Source organism: Pseudorasbora parva, chromosome 3 (genome assembly GCF_024679245.1).
Source record: "Pseudorasbora parva isolate DD20220531a chromosome 3, ASM2467924v1, whole genome shotgun sequence".
NCBI classification, from domain to species: Eukaryota; Metazoa; Chordata; class Actinopteri; order Cypriniformes; family Gobionidae; genus Pseudorasbora; species Pseudorasbora parva.
In genome coordinates this window covers 38,567,488-38,584,245 of record NC_090174.1, presented here as the reverse complement: position 1 = coordinate 38,584,245, position 16,758 = coordinate 38,567,488, and the positions used below count along the sequence as shown (strand labels likewise).

General features: G+C 37.2%; 2 protein-coding genes across 4 annotated transcripts in view; both read left to right on the top strand.

The window, feature by feature from the left end:
- Window positions 1-997: 997 nt before the first annotated feature.
- Window positions 998-9,763, top strand: ppp6c (protein phosphatase 6, catalytic subunit). Its single transcript, XM_067438742.1, has 7 exons — window positions 998-1,156; window positions 1,766-1,861; window positions 2,166-2,231; window positions 2,350-2,491; window positions 2,599-2,678; window positions 8,178-8,387; window positions 8,881-9,763. Exons 1-7 carry the CDS (start codon window positions 1,082-1,084, stop codon window positions 9,127-9,129), a joined length of 918 nt encoding a protein of 305 aa, XP_067294843.1. The 5' UTR covers window positions 998-1,081; the 3' UTR covers window positions 9,130-9,763.
- A 239-nt stretch (window positions 9,764-10,002) lies between these two features.
- The window catches only part of scai (suppressor of cancer cell invasion), a 44,048-nt gene continuing 37,292 nt past the window's right edge, over window positions 10,003-16,758 (top strand). Inside the window, exons 1-2 of one of the 3 annotated variants that reach the window (XM_067438738.1) lie at window positions 10,003-10,278; window positions 10,845-10,908. The gene's annotated coding sequence lies outside the window, so the exon portion shown is untranslated. The remainder of the gene's footprint in view (window positions 10,279-10,844; window positions 10,909-16,758) is intronic. The other 2 variants (XM_067438737.1, XM_067438740.1) reach the window with 2 other exon arrangements.

Sequence of the window (16,758 nt, the reverse complement as noted above, 5' to 3'; positions counted from 1 at the left end):
CTAATAATGAACTGCACTTATAAAGCATTTATTTATCTTTGTTAATGTTAATTTCAACATTTACTAATACTTTATTAAAATCTTGTTAACATTAGTTAATGGACTGTGAACAGCTTTATTTTTATTAATACACATTAACTAATGTTGAACAGAGGTGTTGTTCATGGTTCGTTCTTGTTAACTAATGTTAACTAATACAACCTTATTGTAAAGTGTTACACATATAACAAATGTATGACAAATAGTTGAACCTGCATATGCCCACACTCATGTAAAACAATCCAATGTGGATACACACAACATTTGTATAGCTACATTCAAATGTAAAAATGCCATTTGATATGAGACAGAACACAAATGAAATGTAACTGCATATAGATAAGACTCATAATTCCACAACAGGCAGTCGTTTTCCTTTAGCCTATAATATCTAGCCTAGTGAATTCAAGTTTATGTAGCAGTTGCTGTGCTAAAATACAACAAACAGCATTTGTATAACGTCATATAATCGAGATGTTCAATTAATGATTATGTACCATACTTTTAAAAAAATGTTGTCTTTTTTCTCCTGCAAATTCAGATCATCCATGTATAAACTGTCTGTATGACTGCAGTGAGGTAATAAAGTAATTGAGTTGTACTTTTTGCGCATTCAGCATGAGATCCTGATTTTTCATATAAAAGCATTAAAATAGAAAAATAATGCATGATGATTCATAAATCATCTTGATAATTTTCTGAGTAGGCTTACATGACCTTATAGTTTGAAACTTTATATATGTTGCCACCTCGTGGTGAATGAATGGATAAAATTTTGATTAAGGGACTTGGATATCGATGCACAAAGTATTTAATAAAAAAGAAAAGAAAACAAGTTAAAAACCGTTTTGACAAACATAACCTCTTTATAAACTTTATTTCGAGAAACGTGTTAACCAGCGAAACGAATGCAAGTGTTGCCTGCCATGGCGCTCAGGGCCGTATCGAAGTACTGATTGGCTGATTCCATGTCAATCATTATCTCCCTCTATGACGTAGAAAGACTTCCTCTTCACTTCTTTCATCGACTGTTGTTCTTAAAATGGCGCCGCTGGACCTGGATAAGTATGTTGAAATTGCGAGGCAGTGCAAATATCTTCCAGAGAACGACTTAAAGGTGAATATTATCTGTAATTTTGCTTTCTCTTGGAATGTTAAACATATTAGTTGTTGGTATTTACATCGCAGTCAAGGCCAGTAAAATAGTGTGTCAGTGCAGTCGCTGCGTAACGTTATGAATCTAACGTTAATCGGTTAGCTTGTGATCCGTGATTTACTTTATACTTCTAATCAGAAATAATGTTATACGGCCCCCCAAAACAGTTATTCTTAATAAAGTTGTGTAACCGACTATTTCTTGTAGACACCTAAGGTGGCTAACTCTGCTGCTATCAAGCAAACTCGTTTGAAACGCCCATCTCGTAGTTACTTATTTCATGAATTTAGCGTTTTCATGAACCGTTTTCTATCCCCCTGTCTTATTATTGAGCTCTTGCGCGCATAACAAGCCTTCTAAATTAGTCTATAACTTAATGCATTCCTCATCAGTATCTCCCAAGCCACTAATGTGCATTTTTGAAAAATGCCACCTGAAAGGGTTAATTTGACCTCTTTATGAATTAACGTGACCTTAAGTGCTGTAATCTGCTGCTTTTGCTATCGTCATTAGTGATGCCATTCATTTTACAAGCTTGTACAAACCTGCTGTTTTCTATTGCTTTGACAGAGATTGTGTGACTATGTATGTGACCTGCTGCTTGAAGAATCAAATGTACAGCCAGTATCCACTCCAGTCACTGTATGCGGGGACATTCATGGACAGGTGAGAGCAGACCCTAATAACACATCTGTTATGTGCAGATCTTGTCATGACCTTATTTTTTTTTGACATAACATGCTGCATATTGACCTTAACTGAGGGTTAACGATCCTATTCCTGGTGATCTACCTAACTGCAGAGTTCAGATCATGACCAAACCCACCTGTCTGTAATTATCAAGTGCTCCTGGTGATCTTAATTGGCTGCTTGGTTTTTTTTATAAGGGTTGGAGTTGAGTTTTGCAGGAAGATGGATTTCCAGAAACCGGATTGGGCAACCCTGACTTAAACCTTTTCTTTGTCTCTAGTTTTATGACCTATGTGAACTCTTCAGAACTGGGGGCCAAGTACCAGACACAAACTACATTTTCATGGTATTGTATCTCTAAAGATGCATTTTGTATTGCAGTTCATATTTGGTAACTCATTGTAAATGTTGTCTTTCCCTTAAGCATTAATTGAAGAGACATCGGTATGTTCTCTTTCCTCTAGGGAGACTTTGTTGATCGAGGATACTACAGCTTAGAAACATTCACATATTTGCTAGCACTTAAAGCAAAGTGGCCTGACCGCATCACACTGTTGCGTGGCAATCACGAGAGCAGGCAGATCACACAAGTTTATGGCTTTTATGGTGAGACGGCAGAAATCAAATGCATGCCTATCATGATGAACTTGTTCTGTTGAGATTTTTGTTGTACATTCATTTTAGGTTTTCATTTTCTGTATTTCTGTCTATAGATGAGTGCCAAACTAAATATGGAAATGCTAATGCCTGGCGATACTGCACTAAAGTATTTGACATGCTGACTGTTGCTGCCGTAAGTGTTAAGATTTTTTCCAAGATTTTACATACACAATTTCAATGTTTATTGTAAGTTTATTTATGATGATAATCATTATAAATAAATAACACAAACATTTAAAGGCTGTATCCTGTTTAAAAGTAAATATAAAAATACTTTTTTTTTTTTTAAAACACTCTCTCTATTACATAGAGATGTGGCTAAATCTACTCTCAACAGTAGCCTAATTTATTCTGTCAATTTAATTTTTTTAAACCACACTTTTATTTTGACGGGTTGCTGTGAAGAGCTTTGTGTCTGTGTTCATATGACATGACAGTTTTCTCAAATGAAAGGGTAATTTCTCATGAAGTGAAAGTTTGCATTCGTGTCCTTATATAGTGCGCTTCTGCACCTGACTTCATTCACAGACACGCACATCACAGAAACGCAGAACATACAGAAGTAATATTTAAATAGTATTTTGCAGTTTAATATTCACAGACTCTAGTGTCTAGTGCCGCACGTCGATTAACCAATGGGAAAATGTCCTCACCACCACATCATAACGGGTAAAAAGGCTAAACAATTTGTTTCTATTATTCTATTTTCCACAATGTCAAAACAACACGGCTTAACCCAAAATACAAGCTCATACAGTTGTGTGCTCTAGACAGAGAATACTTCAGTTGCAGGGAACACTTTAAAGGGTTAGTTCACCCAAAAATGAAATTAATGTCAATAATGACTTGGCCTAATATCGTTCCACACCCGTAACACCTCCGTTCATCTTCGGAACACAGTTTAAGATTTACATTTATATTTAGTCCGAGAGCGTATGCAAGTGTTTACTGTCCATGTCTAGAAAGTAAATAGAAACATCATTAAAATATATGTGACATCAGTTAGTTAAAGGGTTACTTCAGCGATTAGCATATGGCTTTGTATCGTTAGAAACCCTGGAGTATATTCAAAGGATTATTTCTGGAAAAATTCCTCACATGTGAAAATGTCACATTTCTACTACATTAAGGACCCAGTATAAATACAGATTCATCTTCCCAGTGCTGAAGTACTCCTTTAATGTGAATATTTCTTTTTGTTATTTTTGGACCAAAATATATTTTGGTCCAAAAATAACACAAACTACGACTTTATTCAGCATTGTTCTCTCTTCCGGATTTGTTTTCAATCCTCAAATAAAGATTAAAACGTTTGTGAATCAGCGGTTTGGATCGTGTGTCAAACTGCTGAAATCATGTGACATTGGCGATCCGAATCATGAATCAATACGCTGGTCGACACTGGATTTGCAGACATATTGAGATTAAAACACAATGCTGTGCCTTCTGTATTGGATTTGACAGGAATGTGAAGCACACCTTTATGTGAGTAAAACATGCTTTTTATATGCAATGGTATTGCATTACAGATCATATTGATTATGTGACGTGTCTAACAGAGCATACCAGCATGCTGTCACAGGCTGGACAATCCTTTATTTGTTGGTTCATTGCAAGATCAGCCTCGCAAAGTCCAACGTCCCAGGGCTATGTGTTTTCCAGACTAGAGTGCGGGTCGGGCCGCATTTTTCTGCCCTGCCGTGTCCAACAGAGCAGTAACCGAACCCGACCTGAGACCAACAGGCATTAAGATAATTGTCTGAGCCCGACAGTTAGAATCAATTTTTTTCCTCATATATTAATGACACATGTCCGCTTTTTATTAAGCAACTGTAGGAAGGCATTCTGAAATGTTTATAGATGAGCGCATCAGCGCGCAATGGGCCAACAAAAGCACACGTTACACAGGGCCCAATCAAATAGCCAATTGAAATTTAATGAACAAAGGTTAACCAAAAATGGCCTAAGCTAACAGAACAACATTAATGTAACACAATTGAAATGCTTATTGAAATGAAAGTCACTCTTACCATTTTTCTCAAACTGTATGACTATTAAACTGGAACATGGGATCTATTTAGTGATCGACCGAAATTGATTATTTGCATGTTTATGTGCCAAGAACCGATATTTACTTATTGTGTTATTTTACAATCACAGCACTGAACTGAGCTTTTTAAACACTGTAATGATTGCAGTTTCACTACCTTACATACAAAACAAAAGACATTTGCATCAATAAATAGTCTGAAATTGTTTTTTTAAATACAGTGTGAAGTCTTATTATTAATGCTGTTTTACCTTTTTATTTATAAATACAGCCATATTAACAACAGGCAACATACATTTAGAACATAAAATGAGAGTTGAGTCTAACAACTCCCCATAACTATGAGCATAAATATAAGCATTCATTTTAAACTACAGTTTTAAAAGGTTTATGTGTTTAATAGACTAAAGAGTGAATATTCTCTGGAATGTGCAAACATTGTAAAAGCTATGATGTATTTGCAGGTTTGTTTATTTTTCTTAAAGAGTCAATCTCATCTAGTACAGTATCAAAATTGATGTTTGTGTCAGTGTATGAAATGCTGACGACGAGCGCTGTTTTCATCTCTGCGTTTAACTTGCACGTCTCGCGGAGATGGGCATAATAATTCATTTTCACAGAGCTGTACTTAAGTCTGTGTTTATTATAAAACATTGAATTGTTATATAATGTTAAATGTTATATAGCATACATTAATATAATTTAAGGAGTTTGAAACGAGTCGTTTTTGTTTGCATAGGGTGACTAGCCTTTATGCTGGAGCAGCAACTCAGTGAGAGAACGACTGAATGCGACTGAGCATAAACACAGAGAGAGAGAGAAATTAGTTCGGAGCTTTTATTTCCAACACAGTCTCATTCATGCCGTAATTCATTTTCACAGAGCTGTAATTAATTAGATGTTTGTTATATAAATGTTATATAGCAGACATTAATATAATTGAAGGAGTTTTAAACGAGTCGGTCTTGTTTGCAAACGGTGACTAGCCTAAATGTTGGAGCAACAACTCTGTGAGAGAAGGGCTGAATGCGACTAATAATAAACACAGAGAGAAATAAGTTTGGCGCTTTTATTTCCAACATGCTCTCATTAATGGCTGTTTTATTTCATTCATGTGAAGTTACGTCTTTATTGTGACATGACAGATTACCTGACTGACTCCATCAGTGAGTTCGTCTCTACTTAGCGCCAAGTTTAAACTACATTACTAGGCCTGCATATCAACCACAAATAAGACGTTATGAGAGATCTCAATTGTGCATTACTGTTATGTTAAACAAAGTTGATTAATTAAGGGATGCAGCTTATTTTACCTTTGAACACCACTGTTGACTCATCTCCCCTCAGGATGTGCTTATATGCAATTCTCAACGTCCACAAGATGGCGCCATTTATCAGGAAATCCAATATTACAAAACCGATACCCCATTTAGGGGGAAAGTGCTTAAATATCGGGACCCCGATATATCGGTCGATCACTAGATCTATTTACATAATCTTATCCATCAAGGTTTTATGCAGAAAAAGGATTGCGTCAAATGTGGATGGCTTCAAGTCTGTCTCTGCTCGATGGTCCTGCAGGTAGCAGTGAGCGCAACTTCAGCGCTGCTGGCAGGACCATCGAGCAGAGGAGGAGTGACAAGGATGCTGCGGGTAATATGCACGCACGTGTTGCATGTTGTTGTCACAGCGACAACTCATTTCCGCATACAGGAAGACGGATGTTAAGGTAATCTTTCAAATTTATTTTAATCACAAAAACAAACCATTGCATCAAGTTAAACAGGTCCATTGGCTACTTGCATAATAAGCCATTTTAAATTTAAAAGGGTTCAATTCCTTATCGCGCTGACGTGACCGAGCCATACTTGAACGTCATGTCTAAATATCTGTCCGGCCGGCCCGTCGGGACCGTCGGCTCGGGTTGGGTCATCCATCCATACTCTATTCCTGACGGGCTTTTAAATCGCAAGCAGGATGGCAGGCCAATGAATATTGACTAGTGAAATAACATTCATTTCTTGGTCTCATTTGTGTTTGAAGAGCACGCGCGCATGGCTTGCGCTTGTATTCCATGATCAGGCAGGCCAAGTAATAAAAAAAAAAAACTGTCAAAGAATAATTCTGTCAGCTTTCAAAACAATCCCTCCCTCATGTGAACTGGAGTGCAGAAGCTCATTAAATGTGCAAGTGTTATCCAATCATCCTAGCCATGGGCGTTTACTTCCAGGTCTCCATTGCAGCACATCCATCAAAACTCAGCGTTCAGGAGAGAGCCTCAAAACCAGTGTATAAAATAGCCTATTAGTTATGATGTTTTTGCATGTAAAAACCATGTGAACATCATAATTTGTCCTCAGACAACAGTATAAAAAATTAAAAAGGTTCATGACACCTTTAAAGGGTTAGTTCACCCAAAAATGAAATTGATGTCATTAATGACTCACCCTAATGTCATCCCACACCTGTAAGACCTCCGTTCATCTTCAGAACACAGTTTAATATATTTTATATTTAGTCCAATAAAGTGTCCACTCATTTGGATACGATACTGTCCATTTCCAGAAAGGGAATAAATCATCATCAAAGTAGTCCATATGTGACATCATTTAGTTCATTAGAATCTCTTAAAGCATAGAAAATATATTTTGGTCCAAAATAACAAAAACCACGACTTAATTCAGCATTGTCCGTGTTTGTTTTCAAACCTCAAATAAAAATTAAAACGGTTATGAATCAGCGTATTGATCGCCAATGTCACGTGATTTTAGCAGTTGGCTATTTCGTAGTTTTTTTTGTTGCTATTTTTGGACCAAAATATGTTTTATGCTTCAAGAGATTCTAATTAACTAACTGATGTCACACATGGACTACTTTGATGTGTTTATTCCCTTTCTGGACATGGACAGTTTAGTGTGCCTACACTTAAATACGCTCTCTGACTAAATGTAAAATATCTTAAACTGTGTTCTGAAGATGAACAGAGGTCTTACGGGTGTGGAACCACATTAGGGTGAGTCCCTAGTTTCCAAAGGGAACTACACATTCTTATTTCTAGAGTTATTTTACAATTATTTTTATTCTTGTCTTTATATTTAGAAAAAAAGAAAAGGGAAAAAAAAATGTGTTTACTGACACTGTCAAACAGCCTCTCATTACATTTGGGAAGTAAATTTACAATATTTATACATTTTCTGTGCAACTTTGAAATAAACCAGATCAAAAAATATAAAAGAATATATTTGGATTTTTTTTTTTGTTTGGTAGTAGAGTCAATTTACAATACTTATCGATCTCATTTGTAGCATATAAATTGTATTTATGTTGGTTTTGGGTCCCCATACTGCCACACAGTAATGTTTGGTACTAGAGAATGGTACAATTATAAAAAATCAGATTTTTAGTTTGATATAATATTGCAATTGTGTCCATTTATGACAGTAATATATAATGGTGTAGCTACTATTCAAAATGTCTACTATAAAAAAAAGTCTTGAAAGACTTTATAACTGTCTACAAGACTGTTTTACATGTATTTTCCTTCTGCTGTACTTTATTGTGCCGTTTTGATTCCTCCCACAGTTGATAGATGAGCAAATCCTTTGTGTACATGGTGGCCTTTCACCTGACATCAAAACTCTGGACCAGATACGCACCATTGAACGCAATCAGGAAATCCCTCACAAGGGAGCATTTTGTGATCTTGTCTGGTCTGATCCAGAGGATGTAGACACCTGGGCTATCAGCCCAAGGGGTGCTGGTTGGCTGTTTGGTGCTAAGGTTACCAATGAGGTAAGAGCATTCTCTAAAGTTCTTTTAACACTCATCCCTATGTGTATACAGAACACTGGCCTGAGACGTTTTTCTGCAATTATAAGTTGAGAATGCTAATGATTGATGTTGATTTACTTGTGCTTCTTACTGAAATGGTAAAAATGGTCTCTTGCGTGGCTGTCACTCACTGAGTTATGAAATGGAGTTGTAGTCATTGGCATCTCTATATACTTAACTAGGGCAGTGAAGTTTCACAAAAATATCTTATAGTAAAGCAAAAACTATTAATAAGTCATTTCAAATCAGATCAAAGGTAACTGTTCAGTTTTGTAGCCTTGATTTTCTTAGATCTGGATTTTGAAATGAATTAGCCGGAAACTAAATTAATTTTATAACTGTATTGGCTGTTTTATAAATGTCTGACATGCTAGTAAAAGAAGAAAACAGTTCAATAAATGTACCTGTTTGTGCAGAACCAGATTTATTTATTTATTTCTCTTTCCAATTAAAGTTTGTTCACATCAACAACTTGAAGCTGATTTGCCGTGCACATCAGTTGGTTCACGAGGGCTACAAATTCATGTTTGATGAGAAGCTGGTAACCGTCTGGTCAGCCCCAAACTACTGCTACCGCTGTGGTAACATAGCCTCCATCATGGTCTTCAAAGATGTGAACACACGGGAGCCCAAGTTGTTCCGGGCCGTTCCTGACTCGGAAAGGGTCATACCACCGAGAACGACAACACCTTACTTCCTCTGAGGTTTTCTTTGTCGCCTGGGTCCAGACCTCTCCTTTTCATTGCTCTGCAAAGCGCTCTTTTATTGTCTTTAATTTCTGTTGCATTTTTTTTTAAACAAATATTTTTGTAAAGATTGAAGTGCTCTCCAAAGTAACAGAAAACTATGGTCAGGATTCTGAACCCTGTTGAAGTTGGTCATTATTTGGTCAGTATAATCTTGTTAATGATGGTGTGTGACTGTAATTAAGTGGACATCCTCATGCTATTCTCAAAGCTACTCTTCTGAAAGGGCTTTAAATCTAGACCTAACAGCCCTTGACCATTTAATGACAAGTTTATGGTGTAACAACATGCCTGATCAGAATGTTTTTTTCTTTTCCTCGAGAGTACAGATTAGAAAGTCACTGAAACAACTGTGGTGGTCAATCCAAGCAAAGACACTGTTCTTTTTTGTAGCTTTCAAGTGTAGAAAAAGGTTGAGGTGACGATCAGACAATAGGACAAAGAAGGTTGTGATTTATTTTGTACATTTAATATAATTGTTTTGATTTAAGCATCTCTTTTCTCAGATTTGTTGTATTTTATTATTGTAGAAAACATCAGCCCATTTACCAATTAAATATTGAAAATAAACTCCTTTATTATTAAGTTAAATTTCTGGTGTGCTCTCCTAATTCATGTAAGCATGAAAATATATTTTATACAATATCATTTTAAAGGCACTACTGCGCGACACCGTTGGGCGGCAGACGTCCCTTTTAAATCCAACGGGCAGTTCTACGTTAGTCCCGCCTCAATTTGTAAGTTGTACCCTGATTGACAACACAGCCAGCCAATGGAATGTGTCGGACGTCACTAACGGACCGGTGGGGAACTGACAAGCATGTTACTCTGAGCGGGTTGCCACAACAACATAGTCAATGAAGGTTCAACTGGCCAGACTGAACCGTCGACTGCAGTAGATGCCGAATGGCAGAAGCTCTCTGCTCTTCCCTGGGAGGGTGATTTGAATGAGCTGGATGTAACGTTAAACGACGGTGCGCCACCGCACTGGATGTCTAGATTTGTGTCGGGGCGAGATTCACAGGAGCGCGCTAACGTTACCTGGAAACGCTGTTCTTGAGGAGCTGAAACGGAAGATAGCTGCTCTAAACTACACCAGTGCTCAGGTTGGGTCTCCAATCAGTGACTTTTTGACAGATATCGCTCGGCGGTTTATGCGTTAGGTAAAAGACAAACACGGCTGAAGTTAAACACATCTTAGTGGACTTGTTACGATAATTAGTCAAGCGCCAGTCAGTCAGACACAATCACTAAAATATACATTTTAATCCGTAGTCTGTCAAAGTGCTGTATGTTTATAGAAAAGCTATACGTGTCATCCCCATATATCCCCATACATGTGTGTGCATTTTATTGCGCCGAAGACGAGTTGACGTGCTGTTATTGATGGTTTTTATAACGTGTGTGTGTGTATATATATATATATATATATATATATATATATATATATACACTCAGCACGTCAACTCCATTCAGTCTTCAGCGCAACATAATTTAGGTTGCCAGGAAACCGCAGTCACAGCATCTGCTAAAACCACAGTTTTGTCAACTCTGATGGTCATTTCGAGGACAAAAACGCCGCTGTTCCCCGAGCGTTATAAAATCATGTTAACACCGCTCTGTCGCCTCTATTGCCATTACACGATCCAACCTACAGTTTCATCCTTGACAGAGTCACACAGAGTTGTCGTGCAATACCGCATTCTGATCTAAGAGAGACAGCCGTCGCACGAGAGGTAAGTCATTATAGATGAGAGACAGGCTTTGTGCTTAGACATGCTGGATGGCTTAATGGTGTGAAGTGTCACAGAAATGACCGTGGTTGTTCTTCACACTGGTTATCGATGTAAAACAACAGTGATCAGTCAGTCAGCCCTCGTTCCTGCTCAATGAACTGTTACGCAGAGATGCACGCTGCCAAACGCTTCACGTTTAGTTGTGATTTTCACCCTTTGTCTATTGTTCCCTTTAGTCCACCCAGATATTCAAGCTAGGAGTGATATTGTGAATGGAACACGAGCCAATAAGCATCTCTGTATTATTATTGAATGAAGACGGTTGAAAAATCATTGGCTGTCGCAAGAATTACAGTGTGTGCAGCCCGCGTTCATTCTGTCCTGCAACAGCACAGGTTTAAATTTTGCAGAGCGCTCGCTGTCTGCCCCGTTTATTGTTCGCGGTTAGGGCTGCATCGGCCGTGCGTGCATAATCGGAGCTGTATATTGTGTATTATTGTATAGCGCTTATTATGGATGTGTTATGATTGAATGATGCATTGAACTTCAAATTTGGTCCTATGATAATTATGAGAGAATAAATTACACCATCTGACTGGAACCGAGGTAAAAAAAGAAAAAAGGGCACATTTGTTGCAGACAAGCGTATTTTCTTAGCATCGGCTCTCAAACACACATTATCTGTGAAAGAGCCACCAGGTTGCTTAGCTCAAATGACGTCATACAGACTGTCTTGTTATGGAAGAATGAGCTCGTGGAAGAGAATTCTTCTGTTACTATAGGTACTAGAGTGCGAGTATTTTCCTGTTTAGCTATGGACAATGGGTGCAGTTTATCATAAAATTAACATTTCATTTAAAAGCCATTTTAAACCCAATTTAGATTTTAGTTTTTTTATTGTGTGCCTTTAGTCAACATGAAAATAGGCAATTCTTAATTTTTAATGGAATTTTGCAGTATTTAATATACATGGTTCATCTCTACACACCATTGTTGTTGTTGTTGTTGTTATTATTATTATTTAAATCATATACACTTCTAATCTTGAATCCAATCAATTCCCTATGGAGTATGGATAAAATCACGTCCCAACCGTTTAATCTGGATATACATCACAATAGGGAAGAAAAGACAATTGGAATTTCTGTTTTATGTTGACTTCAATAGTTAATATCAAAACGGCTGTATTTCAAGTACCACTGGTCATGCTGATATTCGGTTCAATAGCAGATTAGTTTGCCTATTTATTTTTTCTTCTTGGTGAAAACGGATCCAAAACAACAAGCTTTTTGTGTCTCAAAACAAGGCACATCATAAATGCATAAGTGAATGGAAAGTAGCGGAATGACTGAGATTTTCCCTTCCCTGCTCAAAAAGTTCCACAGGTTTCCATTTCCCCACTTTACTTGCACAACTAGAGAGAGAAACCCTGCTCGTAGTGATCATAGCCATCGAGAGGAACCGCCCATTTGCTCATCCAATCACATTTTTGTGCTAAAAAAGACTTTTGCATAAAGCAAAATGACAATTCTTCTAGCTAAGAAATAACTGTTTCCTGAGTTATATAGGACACCTGTCCTATTTTCCTCGCCGTACTTCTTACTTCATTCTTTTGTGGATCTGAATACTATTAGAGAGGCTTGGGCTCTTTGGCCACCATGTCCACCATGTATTCATCGCTCACTCTCTCTCTCTCTCTCGTCCTGACGTTTCAGTGATGGTATTCCATTAACATGAGCAGTCATGTAGGCTTTTGCGCAGAGGGTAGATGCATTAGTCAGCATATGTGTTTGCGTGACCTCTTTTACTTAGTGAGTGATTGTGGTGTTAATTTGATGTATGACTGATCTTTTGTAGTATTGTTTGTTTTTAATTGGACTTTGTGTATCCAAGTAGGCTGGTCTTTTCTGGTTGATAAGTAGATCTACTATAATGATGCAAAAAGTGATAGATGATATAATATCGATTTAACATTGATTTTTAGTTGCACGTGTAGGCTTCATACAGGTCATACATAAACACACTGCCTCATCCTGCAGTTCTTTTGCTGCAGATGCATAGCTCATGCATTTTTATGGAAGGAGAAGATATGTGGGTCAAGCGCACATCTCTGTGCAGAAGCCTTTTTACCACCGCTGGCTTTAGAGATAGAGCTTGCAAGCTTTTCCTTCACGAGACAAGGAGATCTTTCCTATTCATGCCTCGTTTCAATATCCTCTTATCATCAATTCTCCATGAACATGAACTGACATGAACAAGTCCATCTTCCATTCATTCAAAGATTTCATCCATAGTGTCTTGGTGGAATGGTCGTTGGTTTCAGCATGATATCTTTTGTTAAATTTTTTTATACTGACATGAACATTGAAGCTAATTTGAACATTTAACAGCTTCTCCTAATTATGTTATTATACACCATGTTTCCCAACCGCTGTGCTGACTTAAGCTCAAGTGTCACATTAAATGGAAGTACTAACTACTATTTTTATTTAATTTTTTTTGGTGCAAAGCTTAAGAAACATATATGTACAAAAGACTGTCAATACACAAAACAAATAATCCTCTCCCCTTCAAGAAAAAAAAAAAAGGAAAATACATTACAAATATTGCCAAAGACATAATTACAAAGTGTAAAATTTAGACAATTCCTTAGTCTAAGACAGTGAGTTCTAATTTTAATATAATATCTTTTTATATCTTCAATTTTTTAAAAATATTTGTATATACTGGTGTGCCGTGGGATTTTTTTTCACTTATCAAAACTGCCATGGCAAAAAAAGTTTGAGAAACACTGATTTATATCATTCTTAAATTCGAACCTCCAGATACTAAAATTAGGGCACAAATGTATTGAGGAGCAGTACAGCAAATGATTGTTCATACACGTGCCACTTAAAAAAAAAAAATATTGCTTGATTTTTATGGTGTGTTGTAGGACAGCTTCTTAGAGTCTGCGATTTGCACTAGCATTTAAATGTTTGAAGGGTAGTTGATAAGATGATTCTTCAGAAATCATTCTGATATGCTGATTTGCATCTCAAGAAATATTTAGCCTATTATTATCAATGTTGTAACTTGCTATAAAAAGTTGTGCTGCTTAATGTTTTAGTGGAAATTATTTGATTGAATAAAAAGTTCAAAAGAACAGTATTTGACATGTTAATTTAATGTGCCCTTTCGGAATAAGATTCTTAATTTTTCTTAATTAAAAAAAAATACTGACCCAAAACTTTTGAACCCCCTTTTCTTAAAGTAACGCATCTCACACTCGTATACAGTCATTACAGATTACCTTTTGTTATAAATTAATTTAAAATATATATTTTATCAAACATTTGTTGCAGTCAAGTCAAAACATTTTTGTTTTACTGTCAAGAATTTTTCATAATTTTGAATCAGACCATAAGATGATAACGAGAGTGAGATGGTTTGATAAAATTACTTTTTTTCAAGAATTTGTATACCTTTTAAAATGAAACCCGAATAAAACATCCCAAGTGTAAGAATTTGACTGTATTTTCCCATATTTTCTTCTTCTCCTGGCAAATGACAACTGTAGTATTTGTCTCATGATGAAACAGAAGATGGATTGAATTGAGAATCGCTGCAGACTTGAATGACAGCCTCTTGTAAAACAGTGTTTATGACAGACAGCTTTTCCATTCAACAAATTTCTGTTTGGTATGCAGAGCTATAGCAGAAAATACTCTATGCTGAATGTGCTTCCTTAATAAAAGCATGTTTAAATGTTAGACATGATGCAATGCACATAAGGGATGAATAATGCAGGGAAGCGATACAAGATAAAGGAAATATGAATGAATATACATATTTCATATGTGCACATTTGGAATTTGTTTGCTCATAGACCTTCTGAGCATTTTGGCTCAGTAATCTAAGCTGATACTGTCAAAAATATTAACAATATATGACTACAAAATGCCTACAACCCCCCCCCCCCCCCCCCCCCCCCCCCCAAAAAAGGAGATGGTGTGGTTACAACAAGAGCTAACACCTTAGGGACCTCACACATTTGAACTACCTTTTTATTGCAATGTTATTCTTGAATTTTTTTGATACAGTATGGACAACCTTATATAAATAAGGTGTTGCTACTGTGATAATTAGATTATCAGTTGTTTTAATGGATTAATTATTTTGGTGAAATATCCCCAAAATATTCTCGAAATTTGTTGACAGCACTTGAAAGTTGGGCAGAAACGGTACATATGTGGACCACGGTGAGCCATCTGGAGGCTGAGCAGGGGTGGTGGACATGCCCAGGTCTTTTTCATTCAGGCCACCTTAGACTGACAGCTGAATTACTACCCACCGGGCCTGACCACATGCACACGCACACACACAAGCTGACATTGTAGATAGTTTCAGGCAATAAATGATCTTTTTCCCTGCAGTGGCTTCCAATGTCAGCACAATACATCATACATTAGTTGCTCTTATTGGTAAGAACAGGCCTTCAACATACCAATTTTCCATTTATTCTCACAGATGTGGAGTTAGAACTTTCCATGCATATGCTTATTCAAAAACGTGAGTAAAATTGAATTGTTGACTACATTGAGTCAAGGCTATTTGAGTATCTTAACAGTTATAAATGAACCTCGTCTGAGCTTCTAGTTGTTTCCCAAAGCTCACTTAAAATTCATGCCTTACATGTGTATTATGAATTTTGATCAACATTTATTGTCTTGTGTGGACCTCTCCTCCACTCTGTCCTCACTCAGCGGGTCCGATTTAACATCTGATCTGATCCGAGCAGTAAGCACTGCACATTCATCCTTAGGCTTGTATTTGTCACACCCCCTCTTTCTTACTTTCCTCTGTGCCATTGACGTCCCTTGCTCTCTTTACCCCCCAATCCACCCCTAGATGCACACATACACACACAACGCCTGGTCCCTCTCAGTGTAGCCACAAGAGGTGCACATGTCCTCCATATGACACATCTATGCCACACGATTTTATCTCCTGCCACCACAGAGAGGCCATGTGTGGTGTTGCTACACGGGGCTAAGCCATTTAAAAAAAAAAAATACTTAGTGATAGTTCCCCCAAAAATTTAAATTTCCCACCTCACCCTCAAGTCGTTCTAAACCTGTATGAATTTCTTTCTTCTGCTGAACACAAAATATATTTTGAAGAACGTTGGTAGCCAAACAGTTGATAGGCCCCATTGACTTCCATAGTATTTTTTTCTCTCCATACAATGGAAGTCAATAGGGCCCATCAACTGTTTAGTTTACCATATTATTTGAAATGCAGTGAGGAAAATAAGTATTTAAACACCATGCTATTTTGCAAGTTCTCCCGCTTGGAAATCATGGAGGGTCTGAAATTGTCATCGTAGGTGCATGTCCACTGTGAGAGACATAATCGGAAAAAAAAATCCAGAAATCACAATGATTTTTAACTATTTATTTTTATGATACAGCTGCAAATAAGTATTTGAACACCTGTCTATCAGCTAGAACCTGTTAGTGTGTTTGAGGTCGTTAGCTGCATAAAGACACCTGTCCACCCCTTCAATCAGTAAGTATCCAACTACTAACATGGCCCGATCCAAAGATCTGTCCAAATACACTAGAGACAGAATTGTACACCTCCACAAGGCTGGAAAGGGCTACGGGGCAATTGCCAAGCAGCTTGGTAAAAAAAGGTCCATTGTTGGAGCAATCATTAGGGCCCTATAATTTCCGCGATCACGGAATCGCGGACGGAATCGCGGAATTGGCATATTAACGCGGAATCTGCATATAAACGCGGAATCTGGTGTTAACGCAGATTTCCCCGGAATTTTACATATTTGTAATGAAATTCTGTGTCGTGTGG